The following is a 19734-nucleotide window of genomic DNA, read 5'->3' as shown; positions in this document are numbered from 1 at the left end:
CTATCCGAGAACAATGGTGGTGGCAAAAACAACAGGCAGATTGTCAATACAGAGGCCCTGATCCACAGTAGACACTCATCCGTAGGCAGGGGTAACCATACCATATATGCACCAGGGAAATGTACACAATGATGCTCAGTAATGACTGATTAAATGTCCTCAACCATTGAAGGAATCAGCTGGCTCCAGGAACCTTCCATGAGCCCATGATTCTGAGTGGGAGGTACTTATTTTGGGCCACACTGACAACTTGGTCTTAATTTTTTCCCTTATGCGGACAAACAAAATCTGTTTTGTTTCTCAAAATGCATGATAAAGTAGAGTTAACCGAGGCTCCTGACACAAAACTGATCTCAGGTATAAGCTATCTCTCAAAGTGATTATGTGTGGCAGACTGTATTTTCCGAAGATGATCACAAAAATATCTCCTCTGACCCCACATGATCTTTTGAGTTCCTTTCTCCATCCCACTGAATCTCGGATGGCCTGACTGCTTTGACCAATAAAACACAGCAGAGAAGGAATGCTGTGACAATTCATGGCACAGTACTTAATTAGCGTGGCAGCTTCCATGTCCTGTTCTGGGAGATACTTGCTCTTGGGAACACTCCCTCTTAGAATTCAGTGCCATGCTGTGAGATGCCGAAGTGATATGGACAGGCTATGTGTAGGCATTCTATTCTGGTTCCCAGCCCCCACTGAGCTCTAGCCAATAGCCAGCATTAACTGCCAGCCAGGTGAATGGGCTATCTCAGACTTCCAGCTCAGTCAAGACAGGTAACTGCAGCCCCAGGTGATACGGAACCTATGGTGGAAGACCCCAAGTGAGAACCACCAGGTGAACCCAAGTCAAACCTCAGAAAAACCACACAAAAGACCCCAAGAGAGACCCTCCTGGTAAGCCCAAGTCATAGAGCTATGAAAATTAGTAACAAATTGTTATTTTGTGCTACTAAATTTTGGGGGATGGGTTATTACAGCAGCAAGAGGTAACTAAAACATTCCCTATCATAATGACCAAAGTGACTTAGAATATATTTCTAAAAACCTGAAACCATTAGAGAACATTTCACACTGAAGAATTAGGAGTACAGGCCACACTAACTCTTAGAGGCAGGGACAGGTTGGACAAACACACATGACCACACTTGATTTCCTCTCTCTAGGTTACAAGAAGAAAGCTATGCTCCATCCACATCTTTGAGAGTGTTGCTGAAGCTAGTTTTCTAAAACCCATACAAGTACCCAACAATGCAAACAATGGAAATAAACTAGAATGCTTAAAAGAGCAATGACATTAATATGCACAGCCACGGAACACTGGCTTAATTTATCTGATATTCAGGAGGAGAACAATGTGCTGCCAGAGCCATTTATCACATGACCTGTCTGAGTTTCTCGATGGGGGTTCAAAAGGACTAACTAAACCACCGTTCAAAGCCACATCGTTCCCAGTATGCTTTAAAGATCACACACACTTGGTCTGCACAGAGGGAAGGTTGAAAATTCCACTGATTGGGATTTTGTATGTGACACCATTTTAAAAATCAAGGGTTTCTTTTTTTCTTTCTTCAATACTGAACATAAAAAAAAGTATAAAATAGGGAAAGTATGAAGAATGACATAACAAATACCCACACACCTAACAACCAGTTCCAAAGAAAGACATCATAAATATTCTGGAATCTTCCGTGTACCCCTCCCTCACCCCTTCCCCCACTTCCCACTCAGAGGCCATCATTACTTTGCATTTTATATTTGCCGTTTTCTTTTCTTTCATTTTTACCACATTTATATTCTTAAAAACATGCTGGTTTTACACATCTGGGAACTCAATATAAACGTCACTGTTGATATTCTTTTACAACTTCCTTTTGCTGCTCAACTCTATGTTCCTGAGATCCACCCACTGGTTGTGGGCAGCGGCAGTCCATTCTTTTTCACTGCTGTTGAGTTTGGCTGAAATTTCAGAACTTATTTACAGTCTACCTGACTTTCCACATTTCTCAGACCTGGTTCATACCCATTGTAGTTCAGCCATTAATTTTCACCTGGGGAGAAATTATCTTTCTTTTTGAATGTCTTAAAATCAAGAAATGTTTGCTTCTCCTTAGACCTCTCAAATTGGTGATTCTGATTTAGAGGTACTGGAGCAAACTCCTGTACCCAGGGCACTTCTTTTTTAAGATTTTATTTATTTATTTGACAGAGAGATAGAGAGCACAAGTAGACAGAGAGGCAGGCAGAGGAAGAGGGAGAAGCAGGCTTCCTGCCGAGCAGAGAGCCCAATGCTCAATCCCAGGACCCTGGGACCGTGACCTGAGCCGAAGGCAGATGCTTAATGACTGAGCCACCCAGGCGCCCTCTCCCAGGGCACTCCTTAAGGAGAGAATGATTCTGGTAGTTTTGACAATACACACGAAGTCCAGCTATGTTAGAGTTTACTATTTTTCCTGCCTGCACTAGGGATGGTATGCATAGGGCTCTGAAAAGAAAGGTCATTCCATTAATTTTTCTTTGCTGAAGTAGCAGGAATACAATGTAGTACAGTAGAAGCCAGTATCACTCATTCTTCAAACATTTCCCAGGAGAAATACACGGCCCAGAAAAGAGAACATTTAAGGAACTGATTAGTAGGAGAAAAAAACCAATGAATGGCTCAGAAGGAAAGAGGAGGCAAAGGGCCTGAGTCCTTGGGCAGGAATGGTCCTAGCACTGCCCATACCACCAGCCAATCCCCTCCCGCCCTCCAGGCTCTACTTTCCTTCTAGTTTTTGTCACATGGACACACACGAAGCACCTACTGTGCAACAATAAATCCGATCACTCCCCACCCTCCCTGCAATCTAGCAGATGATACAGTGCAAGAAGCCACAGATCAACATGGCCTGCTTCCTCCCTCACTCCATACAGGGCTCTGTTCAAATGTCACCTCCCCAGAGAAGCCTTCCCTGTCCACCATATCTAGCTACTACTCCACTCCACCACTCTCTGTCATCTGACCCAGTTTTATTTTTCTTCATAGAACTTCTCACCACCTGATGTTATAATTATCATTCAATGTCAGGTAAGTTTCCCATGGGCTGAGAACACTGGGCACAGAGGAGGCACTGAGCATGCCCATGAGGCTCTGTGAGCACAGAGAGGGGGGTGAATTCACTTTTGGCTGGTTCTGTAGAGGATGACAGCTGGGCTGAGTTGAGGGGATGAGCAGTTTAAGTTGGACAACTCTTTCTGCACTAGGCCTGCAACTGTCCTCATCTGCATCCCCATCTCTCTCTCCCCTCACTTGGGGTCTGTTCAAATGGAAACTGTTCTCACTCATTTGGGGATTCTCTGAAGCATACGGGACACAGGGACTTGCATTCATTCATTCCACAAATATTTAAAAGCACCTATGAGGTACCCATTACTCTTCTATATAGAGGGGAAATTTTAAAAATTTCTCTCAATTGAACTGCATTAAAAATTCTGGGATTTTGGGGCATCTGGGTAAGGCTTAGTCAGTTGAGCATCCAACTCTTGATTTCAACTCAGGTCATGATCTCAGGGTTGTGAGACTGAATCCCACATTGGGCTCTGCACTCAGTGCACAGTCTGCTTGAGAGTCTCTCTCCCTCCTGCTCTGCCCCCCTCCCCCCCGCTCTCTCTCTCTCTCTCTCTCTCTAAATAAAATCTTCAAAAAAAGGTCTCGGGGGCGCCTGGGTGGCTCAGTTGGTTGAGCGACTGCCTTCGGCTCAGGTCATGATCCTGGAGTCCTGGGATCGAGTCCCACATCGGGCTCCCTGCTCAGCAGGGAGTCTGCTTCTCCCTCTGACCCTCTTCCCTCTCGTGCTATCTCTCATTCTCTCTCAAATAAATAAATAAAATCTTTAAAAAAAAAAAGGTCTCGGATTTTGTTTAAGTCTCTTTGGTCAGAATGAGCTTTTTATAAAATTTAGATGATGTATCCTTTAAAATATAAAATAGCTCCATATATATACACAATGGAATATGATTCAGCCATTAAAAAGAGAATGGAATCTTGCCATGTGCAACACATGGATAGAACTTGAGGACATTCATTGTGCTAAGTGAAATAAATCAGATGACAAATACTTAAAGATCTCACTTACATATGGAATTTAAAAAATAAACAAAACCAAGCTCACAGATCCAGAGAACAGACTGGTGGTGGCCAGAAAGTGGGGGGGGGGGTAGCGGAATGGATGAAATGGGTGAAGGGGGTCAACTGGTACTAAATTCTGGTTATAAAATAAGTAACCCATGGAATGGAATGTACACCAGGGTGACTCTAGTTAATAATACTGTACCGTAGTGCATATTTGAAAGTTGCTAAGAGAATAAATTTTAAAAGCCCTCGCAAGAAAAAAAAGAAAAAAATGTTGTACCTATGTACAGTGATGGATAGTAACTTAGTAACTAGACTTATTATGGTCATCATTTTGTAATGTATACAAATATTGAACCATTCATTCTGTCCACCTGAAACTAATACAATGTAATCTGTCAAATGTATCTCAACTTAAAAAATATAAAATAGTTCCTGAAACACACCATCAAGATTTTCAATGTCAAAGAAATAGCACAGAGCCCACTGTGAGTCTGCTTCCAAAAACCGAATTCTCATCTCTACAGAGGGCAACAACCTCCTTAGTTTACCTTAGTGAAATTTACAACGATGATGATGAAACTTGCCAGCTACTCTCCATGCAGGGACCATGAGTCAGTATCTATGAAAGAAAGGGGTGTAATCTGGAAAAACCCCAATATGAATAGGCTTTTCTGTTACTGTCCCACCCTAACACCGGAGTAGTAACGTGAATGGAAGGCTCAGAAATAGGACAGACAAATAGAGACCTTACAGCCCACCTAATGGATTCAGATTTTGCAAGAGAGCAATACCATAACCAAAGACAGGCAATACAAGCACAGAAAGACTGCAATGGACTTAAAAACAAAAACTTGATGCTGTTAATTCAGCAATATGTTATCTAAGGATTTTCCTTATAGAAGACAGATATATCAATAACAGGTATTAGTAATCTATAAAAACTGTATGTTCTCTGAACAACATAATAGAGAAAAAGTTTCTGTTAGAAAGCAACAAATTAGAAATAAGAGCTGATGTCACTGAAATATTTTTAACAAACGCCCAAGTGTTCGTTAAGTTTGTTTTATCCCATGTTCTCTGAATCAAATTGATGCACTAAACAAGTCTTACATGATTCTCTATAGAGTTTTCTATTTTCCAAATTAAAATCATATTTCTCTTTCTCTCTCAGTACTACAGAAGATGATTCCATTCTGCTAGACTGAGTTATTTACTGAGTCATTCTTGTTATAAGCAAAATATTTTAATGACATACAAGAGTGGTCACACAGGGTGAATTTGCTTTCCAGTGACACGATTTCATTGGCGAGTTCACCCAATGCTTCACAAAAAAATATAATGGCTTCATTTAAAAACAACAACAACATACTGCTGATGGTGGCTGACAACTTATTATTTCCTCTCTGTTGAAGAGACAGATGAGGGAGGGAGAGAGTGCGTGCCCAAGTACATGAGCTTGAGCACCCAAGCACAATGCAATCACTTCACTCTAGATGCAGGTGAAGGAGAATGCCAGAAAAGCAGAATGGAACCGATGGACCAAAAGAGAAAATGTTGAATGGATCATCTCCGGAAATCAGAATCTCATACTTACCAGGCAACAAACCCCTGAAGAGCCCATCATTTATGCAAAAGATACACAGAGAGTAAACAAGGTAACTCAAAGTCCAGCATTCCTCCTGCTCACCTCTTCAGGTTGGCCACGACTCATGTGGCAGCAGGAAGCAAGCACATGCCACAGCATACAGAGCCCCACCAAATTGCTTTCACTGTCCAACTGTGGCAAAGTGAAAACATGCTTACTTGGATGTCACTGGAGAAGAAGACCTCTTAGCAATGCTTCCTGGAAACTCGCATCTTCTCAGAGGAGACCCAAGGCCCACAGTGGGAACAGAAGTTGTTGTTCGCGGGCCCCGCTTCATCTTCTCTGACTGAAGGGGACACAGAAGAGGTCAGCCATAGCCCATCACTGGCAATACTTCTACAATTTCTTAAAAAAAAAAAAATCCAGATACAAGTGATGCACAGCTTTCTTCCAGAAGGGTCCATATGAAGCTATAGTGCTTCCCATAATGGGAACCTTTGCAGGAAAGCACCATGAGGTCATCAATTTAGTGGCCAATATTGAGGTCATCCAATTAAAAAAAAAAAACTTCACCCTCAAAACGCAAAGATTTCCTACTCTTTGTTATCTTGCAAAAAAGCTAACAACAGAACAGAATATTATGAACAGAATATTATGATTCTGGACATATAGAAACTAGATCACTCATCATCAGGGAAATGCAAATCAAAACCTCCATGAGCTATCAGCTCACACCTGTCAGAATGGCTAAAATCAAAAACACAAGAAACAACAAGTGTCAGCAAGGATGTAAAGAAAAAGGAACCCTCATGCACTGCTGGTGGGAATGCAAGCAGGTGCCACCACTGTGGAGAACAGTATGAAGGTTCCCCCAAAAGTTAAAAAAAAACAACCCTGGGGTGGCTCAGATGGTTAAACGTCTGCCTTTGGCTCAGGTCATGATCCCAGGGTCCTGGGATCGAGCCCCACATCAGGCTCCTGGCTCAGCGGGGAGCCTGCTTCTCCCTCTCCCTCTGCCTCTCTCCCTGCTCATGCTCCCTCTCTCTCTGTGTGTGTCTCAAATGAATAAATAAAATCTTTTAAAAAAATAGAACTACCCTATGATCCAGTAATTGCACTACTGGGTATTTACCCAACGTATACGAAAACACTAATTCGAAGGAATATATGCACCCCTCTGTTTATTGCAGATTATTTATAACAGCCAAATTATGAAAGCAGCCAAAATGTCCACTGATAAATGAATGAATAAAGAGTATGTGAATATTAGCCATAAAAAGAATGAAATCTTGCCATATGCAACAACATGGACAGATCTAGAGAGTATTATGGTAAGTGAAATAAGTCAGAGAAAGACAAATACCATATGACTTCATACATAAATGGAATTTAAGAAACAAAACTGAAGAAAGAAAGAAAGAGATAAACAAAAAAAAACAGACTCTCAAATGCAGAGAACAAACTGGTGGTTGCTGGAGAGGGGAGGAGATGGGTCACAGAAGTGAAGGGGAGTAACAGTACACTTATCATGATGAGCACTGAGTAATGTATAGAATTGTTGAATCACTATATTGTATACCTGAAAGTAATATAACACTGTATGCCTGTACTAGAATTAAAAAAGAAAAAAAAACTGGAAAGAGTAGAAAAATACATAATCACCCCAAAAAACTACAGGTGGGTGTAAATGTGGTTAATACCCAAGACAGTGAGCTGTGGACTCTAACAGTGTACCTGGTGTAACGGGGACTACAGCCCCATAGGGACCACCTGTCCCTGTACATCATCCCCATGGCCTCCCTCGGCAAGAGGCAGGAGGCATGGCCTCTGTGCCTGGCACACAGTGAGGGCTCCACAAGGACGGTTCCCTTCTCTCCCTATTGCACTTTTCTACAACAAACCCTCCTTTGCCCCCACCCCGTGCACACAAATACAGTAAATGACCCTACAGTAAAACCCAAGGTCTGACACATTCACTTCTCATGTAAGAACCTCAGGACCACAATGGATTTTAAAAATACATACATTGTTATAAAATAAATGCCCAATAGTACAGTAATGTGGCAGTCTTAAAACAAGTCCACACGTCATTTGATGCTCCTCCCTTCGAGTGTGGGTTGGTCTTAGTGACTTATTTTTAAGGAACAACATATGGCAGAATGATGGTGTGTAACATGTAAGATTAGAGCATAAAAGGTGCTGCAGCTTTTCCCTTGCACGCCTGCACCCGCACCCCTCCCTTGGATCTCTCACTCTGGAAGAAGCCAGCTGCCACATCATTTGGACATTCAAGCAGCTCTATAGAGAGGTCCACACAATAAGGAACTGAGGCCAGCAGCCATGTGAGCGAGCCATTCTGGAAGAGCCCCAGCCACGCTTTCATAGGACTATAGCTCTGGCTATTATCCTGACCACACCCTCATGACAGACCCTGAACCAGAACTACCCAGCTAAGCCATCCTCAATTTCTGACCCAAAGAACCAGTGTGGTAATAAACACTGTTTTAAGCAGCTAAGGTTTGGGGTGATTTATTACATAGCAAGTGATAACTAATAAAAGTAGTATGGTATGTATAATTTCTAAATAAATACACATAATTGGGAGTACCCATTCAACATTTGTTTTACTGATGGTGTCAGTATGATGTCAAAAATGTTTAAAGGCCACTGTTATGGACTGAAGGCTGACCTAGAACCTTAGTTCTAGTTGCCTGTAGAGGCGAGACTGGCATCCTTAAAAGCAAAAAGACAACACTCAGAACATTCCTTTTGACTTCTGTCCCCTGGAAGGCAGGCTGTAACAAGGACAAGGTCTTTAGGAATTTGCTCCAAGGCACTTAGATTTAGGAAGATGCAAAAAGTTAAATGATTTTCAAAGGATGAGTGAATTTTTAAACCAAATCCACCAGTTGAGCAGTCTCTGAAGACTGATGGAAACAGAGACCCCCGGTTAAGCACAGGGAGTAATCATACTGTCAAATAAACCCGTCCCAAGGGGTGAGAGAGTGGGTTTAAACCTACCGGAGAGGCCTCCACTCCTGCAGGGGCTCCTTTCGCAGAATCTCCTACACCAGATGTAGATGGAGTTTTCTTCCTCTCAGCACTCCGAGTAGGAGAAGACTTGTAAGAAGATTTAAGAGGACCAGCAGGAGCTACACGAGGACAGGCATGGGATACTAGAAGGTTACAATATCACAGCCAAAGAGACAGGGAGCACAGAAGGAAAAAGTAGGGAGAGGAAGGAATTGGGAAGAACACATTTTCTGTTAAAACATAACATGGGCAATCCACATTCTCTAAATACCACCATACTTTTTCTAGTATATGCAGAATAGACGCTATCTTGAAAGATTTCCATACTCCATGCTCAAGAGTCCAGTTCATTTCATGAGTTCAAAGTCTGGCCTTTGGAACCAGACAGAACTAGCACCGTCACCAAATAACTGGATCACCTTGGGCAGGTTACTTAACCTCTCTAAATGTCAATTTCCTTGTGCAGGAAAGAGTTAACATAGCAGCCCTGAAAAGTGTCCTTAGAAAGTCCTGCTTTACAAGGCTGGTCCTTGGTCAGCACCTGAGAACTTAGAGAAGGGTTCTTGCTATTAACTGATGAGTACCTCACTGCCTAAGCTGTATGTAAAACAACATGACTTAGCCACTTTCCTTCTGAGAGTCTGAAATTCGGGTATGTAACTGGCCAAGGGTGCCTACGTGACCAGCCCTCAATAAAACCCTGGCCACCAAGTCTCTAACGAGCTTTCCCGGTTGGCAACATTTCACATGTGTTATCACAGCTCGTTGCTGGGGGAATTAAGCACGTCCTGTGTGACTCCACTGGGAGAAGACTCTTGGAAGCTCGCACCTGGTGTCCTCTGGACTTCGCCTGCGTGCCAATTCCCTCTGCCGATGGGCTGTGCAGCTTCTACTCTAACACACCACAGCTGTGAGTGCCACCATATGCTGAGTCTCCTGAGTGCTCCTGGCAAATCACCAAACCTGGGGCTGGTCTTGGGGACCCCTGATACAATTGATGCCAGAAGCAGGGAACTGCAAGAATGACCCTGGATTCACGGATAAATGGTAAAAGCAGTGTTTGAAAAAGAAAGGCTAGGGGTGCCTGGGTGGCTCAGTCGTTAAGCGTCTGCCTTCAGCTCAGGTCATGATCCCAGGGTCCTGGGATCGAGCCCCCCATCAGGCTCCCTGCTCGGTGCAAAGACTGCTTCTTCCTCTCCCTCTCCCTGCTTGTGCTCCTGCTCTCGCTCTCTCTGTCAAATAAATAAATAAAATCTTAAAAAAAAGAAAAAAGAAAAAGAAAGCCTAAAGGCATGGAGGATGATGACTTTCTGGTGCCTGGTGGCTATGGCGTCAGCCACTGTATCAAACAGCAACCCAGCTGCTGTCTGTTGCAAGAGGTAAAATACCTATGGTATTTGAAGATAACCCATCCAACTCCAAGAGTTGGCTTGCTGGATCCTCTGGCTGGTTTTGGCCATGCTGGTTAAAGTGAGGGGAGAAGTACAACCCAGGTAATGTCTTCGGTTTTGGTTTTCTCCTCCAAGTGGGAGTGGGACACAACAGGCCCTGTTAGCCTGTACCGCCTGACCAATGTATGTCCTGCTTGGGGTGCGTGGAACACTATAAGCGGTTTCCAGGGGACATGTGTGTCCTCAGGGATTATACTCCCTAGGTGTGTGTTCTGACTATTGTGATACTGCCTTCGCCCTGGAAGGCTTGAGGACGGCTTCATCTTACTGACCAGGTTGTGCTGGGCCTGAACTGATGCCTTGGGCCAGGTTAAAAAAAAAAGTGGGAAGGGCGGTGCCTGGGTGGCTCAGTCGGTTAAGCATCTGCCTTCGACTCAGGCTGTGATCTCGGGGTCCTGGGATTGAGCCCTGCATCGGGATCCCTGTTCAGTGGGGAACCTGCTTCTCCCTCTCCTGCTCATATTCTCTCTCTCTCCCTGTCAAATAAATAAATAAAATCTTTAAAAAAAAAAGGTTCATACAGAAAGTCATGGAGGAAGCCACTTGGCTTTCTAAGACAGACCTTTATGCTAACCATCTGTGTTTTAACTGGCTAAGTCCAGAACGCCTAAAGGGTATAAGTGAGGTCAATACTGTAGGTTGGCCTCACCCTGCTGTGTGGAATCCTACTGATGATAATTCTGCTGTAAAGCTGCCTTTGCCAAAGACCAAGGGGATGGACTGTGCAGAAAAGAAAAAGGAAGGGGTGCCTGGGTGGCTCAGTCATTAAGCGTCTGCCTTCCGCTCAGGTCATGATCTCAGGGTCCTGGGATCCAGCCCCGTATCGGGCTCCCTGCTCAGTGGGGAGTCTGCTTCTCCCTCTCCCTCTCCCTCTGCCTCTCCCCCTGCTCATGCTTGCTCTCGCTCTCTCTCCCAAATAAATAAATAAAATCCTTAAAAAGAAAAGAACAACATAGAAGGTCTGACTGCTGTCCCTGGAAAGGCCAGCTTACAAGGTTGGCCCTGGCATCAGGGAACTTGTTTTCCGGGAGAGCTCCCATCATTAACCGATAAGAGTGGCTCACTGTGCCTAAGCTGTTTGTATAAACAACATGATTTATGCTCAACACCTGCTTTTTCTGAGAGTCTGGAATTTGGGTATGTATCTGGCAGGGGGTACCTACGTGACCAGCCTCCAATAAAAACTCTGGGCACTGACTCTCTAATAAGCTTCCTTGGTAGGTAACACTTCATACATGTCACAACTCATTGCTGAGGGAATGTGCTCTGTATGGCTCCAATGGAAAGAGGACTCTGGAAGCTTGTTCCTGCTCTTCCCTAGACTTCATCCCATGGCCTTTTCCCTTTGCCGATTTTGCTCTGTAGACTTTCACCATAATAAATCATAGTTAGGAGTCCTCCTAGAGAATCAGTGATCGTGCAAATGGTCTTGGGGACTTCCTGACACATTCCTTGTTCTCAAAATGGGGATACTTCCTACCTCCCAGGAATTTTTTGGTTAAGAGCTAATTCATGGGGAGGGGCGCCTGGGTGGCTCAGTTGGTTAAGCGACTGCCTTCGGCTCAGGTCATGATCCTGGAGTCCTGGGATCGAGTCCCGCATCGGGCTCCCTGCGGGGAGTCTGCTTCTCCCTCTGACCCTCTTCCCTCTCGTGCTCTCTAGCTCTCATTCTCTCTCTCTCTCAAAATAAATAAATAAAATCTTTAAAGAAAAAAAAGAGCTAATTCATGTACCATAAAATTTACCCTTTAAAAACTGCAATTTAGTGGTTTTCAGTATATTCACGTTTGTACAATCATAACTACAGTCTAATTCCAGAAAATGTTCAATACTCCCAAAACAAACCCTGTAACCAATTAAGCATTCATTCCCTTTCCTCACTCCTCCAGTCCCTAGCAACCACAAATTTACTGTCTTTCTGGATTTGCCCTATTCTGGACAAATCATATAAATGGACTCATGTAACTTGGGGCATTTTGTGTCTGGCTTCTTTCACTGAGCCTAATGTTTTCAAGGTTCATTGGTGCAGCATATATCAGTAATCCATTCTTCTTCATAGCTGAGTAATATTCCACTTTATGGATATACCACATTTTGTTTATCCACTCATCTGTTGATGGACATTTGGGTTGTTTCCACTTTGTGTGGCTAATGATGCTAAGAACTACTCAGGGACAAGCTTTTGTGTGTTTTCAATTTTCTGGGCTCTATACATAAGAGTGCAATTGCTGGGTCACATGGTAACTCTATGTTTAACCTTTTGAGGAACTTGCCAGGCAGTTTTCCAAAGTGAGTACATCATTTTATATTCCCACCAGCAATGTATGAAGGTTATAATTTCTCCACATCCTTGCCAACACCTACTATTTTCCCTGTTTTCTTTGAATTTTAGCCATTCTAGTAAGTGTGAAGTGGTATATCATTGTGGTTTTCATATACATTTCCCTAATGACTAATGATGTTGAGCATCTTGTCATGTGCTTATTGGCCATCTGTATATTTCTTTGTGGAAACACCACAACTACTCAAACTAGTAGGCTGTCTCTAAAAACTAGTCAGAAGTAGATAGGGAATTATACGTCATCTAAGTGAACACACTCTCTTGGGAACTAAGACCAGACCTGCTTTAATGTGGACACAGTGTTGCTAATCTGCAAACAGAGAATGTCAGCCCTCATTAATCTTGCCATGACAATTTAATCTGATTTAGTCAAGAAAAAGCTTTGATAGTGATGCCCATAGTTTCTCAGACTTCAGTGTACAGGTCTGCTGGGGCCTGAGAGTGTGCCTTCCTAACAAGCTCCCAGGTGATACCAATATTGATGATCCATGGGCCACCCCTTGAGCAGCAAGGCTCTAGATATTTGTTGAGCTCTTACTCTGCCAATCATTGTCCTATATCATTTAATCCTCATGACAATTTAAGGTATTTCAATTTTATAGATAAGGAAACTGAGGCTTTAGGGGCACCTGGGTGGCTCTGTCGGTTAAGTGTCCAACTCTCGATTCTGGCTCAGGCCATTATCTCAGAGTCATGAGATCAAACCCCGAGTTGGGTTCTACACTCAGCAGGGAGTTTGCTCGAGATTCTCTCTCTCCCTCTCCCTCCAAGTGCGTGCTTGCACTTGTACTCGCTCTCTCTCAAATAAATTAATCTTAAAAAAAAGGAATCTGAGGCTTAGAGAGGTTAATTAATTTACCCAAAGTAGTAAGAACTAGTAAGTGGTAAATCTGGTTATGGGACTCCAGAGACTGGTTTACAGGCTACTTTGCCAAATCATCTCTTTAAGAAAGTCTACTAACCTCCACAGCTCATGAAATAGATTCTTTTTCCTAATCCACATGCTCTCAATCAAAAATAAGTTACTCACCTCTGTGACACTGAAAAGAAAAAAAAAAACATAGTAACAGCAAAACACTGGTGGGTAGAAAATGTTATTAAGCCCTGAAGACATTTCACGAAGCAAATGGGAAACAAAATAGAAAAATTCAGAAATAACTCATAGGAAGACCAACACCCCTTTGGGCATTTTCCTCAGTGTCACCAGCTCGGCCTCTTTTACCTGAGTCATTGGCCTGCTCAGAGAGCATGAGTGCACTTCTGCTTCTGGCTAAAGAAGCCTGTGTAGGTGTCAACAGTCGCATAACAAGAAAGGTTTCCATGGGATTAAGGTGTGTGCGATGAGCTGAGGGATGGAATCAAATGAAAATTTTAAAAAGCAAAATTAAAGCAAAATAAAATGTTTAAAACAACACAGTGTATGATGCAAATTAGCTTTTGGGTGGCAGAATGAATGTGGAAAATAAAAATACTCTAGCAAAGGATGGCTTTGGAGTTTGTCATAGTAAAATAAAACAAATGATGTGTCATTTGGAGTTTGGGAGAGTGTGTTAACTCTTTTGGGGTGCCAGAATTCATTCAATACACTATTACAGTATCACAATATTACCTGTATCACTTGAAGAGAATTAGCCCATCTCCCAAGATGTAATATGGACTCAAGAAACCATTTACTCACCAAGTAGATCTAACATTGAAAAAAGATTACTCCTATGAAACACTTTAGGGTCCTCTGTTAAAAAACATTTCATTATACACTGATTTTGTTAATGTATAAATATGTATCTGTTCATACTTTTTCCATGTACATAAGGGCAAAAATTAAATAAGAACCACAAAAACAAAAATAGCCAACTAATTATCGGCTTTAATGGAAGTAGCAGTAATCATAATCTAAAACACAGTGACTGAAATGTCATTTTGATGGCTTTGGAATATATTATATGGTAATGGATTAACTTTTCCATTACTTTGAATTTCTTGGGTACCCATTAGCCAATAAATGGTTTGGGAATTAAAATTTTTCAATTTATAATCCACAAGCAGATAATTCAGTCGTCAACAATATGTAATAACATCCTGGTATCTTTACAGAGTAATCAATGCAAATATGAATTTAACCTCAATTTGTAACCATGTGAATTAATGAAAACATATGGAATACACTCACTATGGAAAAGCCATGTAGAATTAAAAGCAAGGAGATGTTTTCTCATTCAGCTCTCAATTAATTCAAGGTTTCCAGCGTTCAGTTCAACCATGAACTGCATCAGAGATCAGCAACACTGACACTTATGGGGTCTCTGACATACACGATAGGCCTCTGTGCTGGAGGTGCAAGGTCAATGCCATTGAAAAACAACCAGAAAGGCACACTGGCCTCTTCAAAGTCACAAACACTCTCCTGCTTGCCCCTTGGTAATGCCTGACCTGTTAAATAGTCCACTGGCAGCTGACACTTCTCCAGTGTTAAAACACGCACTTAATGCATGGAGTTTCCCTCACTTCCTTAACCTACATTCTCTGAGAGGTACAAATTCATACTTTTAGTAACTTATCTGAGCCTCTATTAGAACACAAACAGTTTTAAATCTATTCAGTTTCTGGAAACGGCACATGTCCTATACATATCATCCTCCACCTCAAAGTGAGTGCCAGAACAGGCCTCCCATCCTTTTCCCCTTTTAAAGTCTTCATATTAGCTCTGAACTTCTGTTTTCAAAACAGAAAGGGCAGGCCTACAAACCTCAGACAATAACAGAGTCCAATTTTTTTTTCATACAACTAAGTTTTCCACCTATCTCTTCATGATCAATTCTGCTATTTCTGGCTAATCAAGTAGATCACATCAATAACCAGTTACTTTTTTAACAGTCATATCTGCCCACTGGTCAATTAATTCTAGGGCAGGATAACTCCTACGTGTACTGTGGAAAATGGAATAATCTCTTTCAGACTGAAAGAATATCATTAATTCCTGTAGCTATTCAACAACGAACTGGCTCTAAAGAGTGATGCCACTTTCCAAAGTCCCATTAAGTGAGGCCCTGGGGCTCCCACATTCACACCACAAGGCTGAATGCAAATAATGGAGGCATTTGCAGAAGGCTCAAGAGGGGCTCTCACAAAGACTGATGTTAAGACGCTCAGACTAGAAAGAAGAAAACCACAGAGACCAGGTCTACACGTTCACTTGCCTCGGTCTGGGGAATAGGATATTGCCACGGTGGATGAAGACAGGCGCTTACTCATGGGAGGCTCCGTCTGCTTTGGCAAATTCATGGTTGATGTTGAAAGTTTGTCACATGCTGCAGAGAAATGCATTAAAGACATTGGTATTCACACCATTGTAGACTGAGAAACACATATCCCAAAGTGTTCTTCCTGTCCTCATCCACACGCCTCCTAAACTGCTGTGGCATAGCACATGGCTTCCATCATCCTGCTATGCACTTAGCCTATCTGGAAATGCCCAGGCCACGGCAGCCATCAGTCTGAAGCAAGATCTTCTCTTCAATTTCAAATATGCAACCTCACTCAACTATCCAACTAAAACCATGCTAATCCCACCGGCAAATCATTTCCTGTGTCCAAGGACTTTTAAGCATATTCAGACTACACAAAAACAAAACCAATCTGGACCCAGAGACAAATCACCACTGGAAAAATGTTCTATGGTCTGAGACTGTGTGAGCTGAAAGCAGACTTTTTCTGAAGGTTATCTACAGGCTCAGGGTGGAGAAAGAAGTAATATGGAATGCAAGTAGCTATATTTAAAGCAGAACAACCTTTAGCAGTTGATTTCTTTCTCCTCTCAAGAGATGGGATCACAATAGCCCCTTTTCTAATGCTGTGACTATTTATGGTTAGGATTTTAACATGTGGTCCCTACATTTGGTATTCTTAATTTCCAGCCATTATTTTAGACTGGTTTCTGAATTAAACCATTACAGCAAATGAAGAGGTGCTGATAATGCCCTGTCAAGCCGTATCAAAAGCCTGAAACAAAAAGAAGGATGTGCACCCTTGGCTTTAAAGGAAGCAAACTCATCACTAATTATGTTTAAAACTATTCCTCTCGTTTCCAAATGAGAAATCTACTATGTTTTACAGTATGTCCTGACCAAGCGACAATCTTAAGTAAATTGTAATTCTCTTAAGCTGAAATGAAATTATAATAAATTCTATTTTGGTATAAATAAAATATTTAAATTTAAAATGATTTGAGTTTTAACATATCTACTCAATTTTTCAACTACTTTTTTTTAAAGATTTTATTTATTTATTTGTCAGAGAAAGAAAGAGAGAGAGAGAGAGAGAGAGCACAGGCAGGGGGAGCAGCAGGAGAGGGAGAAGCAGGCTCCCCATGGAGCAGGGAGCCCAATGCGGGACTCGATCCCAGGACCCTGGGATCATGACCTGAGCCAAAAGCAGATGCCCAACGACTGAGCCACCCAGGTGCCCCATTTTTCAACTACTTTAATGAAAAAAAGTTAACCAGTAGAAATTATGTAAAACTATGTGTAAAGGGGTACACATTCCACCCTTTTGCCTCATGCTCCAATATGGCTGGCTGAGTATGGTACTTGTCTTTAGAAATTTGGTATTTTGTTCATCATGGATTGTTCTGTATTAATTTTGATTTATTCAAATATTATTTAATCTTGATAAGGTGTTCCCTTAAACTGTATGCCCAAATCAAGTACTGTGGTTGCCTCACCCTGTCCCCAAGCCCTGGGTGTGATTCCCAAGGGTAATTATCAGCTCTACCTACTGCCCCTCTCTTTTAGGGGCAGACCAGCGCCACACTACAGTTAATCTGACCCATGGAGCAAATTCTCTGCTACTCAGCAACACCAATAAGGATTTTTCTTTGTCAAAGGAATGCTGGGAACCAAAGATAACTATTCCTACTGCTGTAATTTGACCTGTGCTGCTGGTAAATACTGCATCCCTTTTACATCTTGTTTTTTCTCTGCCAGCCAAAGATAGATTGAATTTCTAAAGTATTAACTGGGAGAAAAGTTTTACTAATTCCATTCTTGTCCTAGAACCTAAGAATTTCCCAGGCTTGAATCCAAAAACAAAGAACCTATTAGAGAGACAAAATCAAGAACAAAGCAAACTTATCTCCTTGCTTGGATTCCCAGTGTTAGTACTGATAAACTCCCTACCACTCGGTCTCAAACACCTCTTCCAGGAATCCATCACATTAATACCCAGAACTCTTTGTAAGAGTACAGGTTTTGGTAATCAGAAGTGACTCAAACACCCTACTACATAATGCCTAAAACCAGTAATTAATGAGAGTGTTAAAGATCTAAATGCACAAAAGTCCAACACTGACAAGATTTTCAAGGCAGAAGTTAGTGAGCTAAAGATGAAATGTCTCCAGGGCACCAGGGTGTAAGGCATGCACAGCTCCATGATGACAGAGGAACAAAGAAATATGGGCACGTCATTCACATTTCTAGAAAAAAAAGTTCTAAGGGGTCAGTCTAAGAAATCAATTGTAAAGCGCTTGAGACAGACACAGTGATGGAGGGGAATGATCAGAACAGTCATCACAAAACGCCATGGCACGGTGAAGCTCAGATATACCGTTGGTGGACTCGGCAGCGGTGGCAGTGGTCCCTGGGTCCGGAGGGAGGGTGCTGGCTGCTAAACCTAGAGGAGGGGGTGGGGTATTTTCTGATTCACCTACACAGCAAAAAAATCAGAGCAAAGAGAGGTAAAAGAAAAAAGTCCCAATTTCTGCTTGACTTTAGTTTCTAATTAGGAAATTAGAAAAAGTAACTGAAATGGGTTATTGACTTCCCAAAAAGAAATAAAGTATATTCACTGACAAAAGGTTAAAAGCACAGCACAGCAAAGTCAAACAACTGTACTACAAACAGAACCCATCTGTTCTCAGAAAGAGCTGTGTAATAAAATGACAAGATCACAGAAAAGAAGACATTGAAGAGAGAGAAAGGCCACGCAGAGACTAGTGACAGTTCACACATTAAACACTTGAAAATTTAAAGATGAGTATGATCTGGAAAATGAAATAAATAAGTCACCTTGAAACAAAATTGAAAGAGCAACAAAAATGAATAATGAGGAGGGAAAAGCCCCAGCCCCTTTTGGAGGTTAGGTAACCGCTGCTCAGCCTTTCCAGGCCATGGTACAGCAGTGACTTAGTCTACTGCTATTTGACCTTCCCTGAAATCAGATTACCGCTAGGCTTGCCAGATGCATCTGGTTAACCAGGCTCTGCATTCATTTTCTTCGCTTTTCTTTTGCTTTCCCTTAAAGCCCAGTTACTGTATCAACTGCTGTTTGCTAGCAAAAGGAACGCACAGACTCCCTTCATAAGAAATGCATACACAGGAAGCTTGGCATCACATCTGAAAAAAGTACCTGCAGATGACTACAAAGCATGCCCCAGATCCAATGGGCACCAGCTTGTGCCCATGATCTGCTGCCTGCCCCATGATCTCCCACCGGGGCCCTGCAATGCAAGGACAGCCCTATACTCACCATCACGACCTCCAGGCCCGGTGGCCAGCGAAGCTCCCCACGAGCACTTCTTCTTTAGCTCCAGTTGCTGTGTGCGCTCCAGGGACCGGCGCATCATTGCCTCCAGCCGCTCCTGCCCAGTTCACGCAAGGGAGAGCAACATAACCACCCAGCCCCACCGTGCTGCTGTGCTTCAGTGCTCAGGGTGAGTCACAAAATGGGGCTGTCGGTGCTCAGCATCCAAAACCCAGGCACATGTGCTCTCCACCACACTAGCGAGATCTTAGCGGGTGGAGAGTAAACAATGCAGATTGCGCTGGCTCCCAGCCCCAGGGGGCAGGCTGTTGCCGCAGCCAGGCCTTGATTTGTTTAAGTATAATGCCAGACAAGCATTAACTCTTTCAGGCCTGTCTCAAGTACCATTTTGCCTCATTGAATAGAACTGGAATTGTGCTCTGGAACCAAGGGCACTCTCTCTAGTAGAAAAGCATAAAGCATTCTGATTTGAAAAAATTTTAATTAAAATATAATTTAAATTTGTAGAGCCCTAAGCATAACTTTTTGGGGTAATACATGGCTTTGAGATCTATTTTACCAAGCCTCATTTTCATCTTAGAACTTCTTAAAAGGAAATCAATTGTTTTCTACATTGTAACATTTTCCTGCTACATAGTATTCTGGGGATAATGCTGCATATTTCAAATTTTAA

At 42.4% G+C, this 19734-nt stretch overlaps 1 protein-coding gene across 2 annotated transcripts in view; it reads right to left on the bottom strand.

Annotated features, from left to right (window-relative positions):
* Nucleotides 1-19347, bottom strand: part of MAP7D2 (MAP7 domain containing 2) — a 43464-nt gene extending 24117 nt beyond the window's left edge. For both annotated transcript variants that reach the window (XM_028122635.2, XM_088028852.1), the window contains exons 1-5: nt 19047-19347; nt 15722-15832; nt 13747-13869; nt 8721-8875; nt 5918-6045 (exon numbers count right to left, since the gene is read on the bottom strand). In XM_028122635.2, coding sequence (XP_027978436.1) covers nt 5918-6045; nt 8721-8875; nt 13747-13869; nt 15722-15832; nt 19047-19143 — 614 coding nt within the window. In that variant the 5' untranslated portion in view covers nt 19144-19347. The remainder of the gene's footprint in view (nt 1-5917; nt 6046-8720; nt 8876-13746; nt 13870-15721; nt 15833-19046) is intronic.
* Between the last annotated feature and the right edge of the window lie 387 nt (nt 19348-19734).

The sequence above is a fragment of the Eumetopias jubatus genome, unplaced genomic scaffold, assembly GCF_037043125.1.
Source record: "Eumetopias jubatus isolate StellerSeaLion01/CBP00866 unplaced genomic scaffold, mEumJub1_p1.0 scaffold_11, whole genome shotgun sequence".
NCBI classification, from domain to species: Eukaryota; Metazoa; Chordata; class Mammalia; order Carnivora; family Otariidae; genus Eumetopias; species Eumetopias jubatus.
Note: the sequence above shows the minus strand (reverse complement) of the source record. Positions and strands in the feature narration are given on the sequence as shown.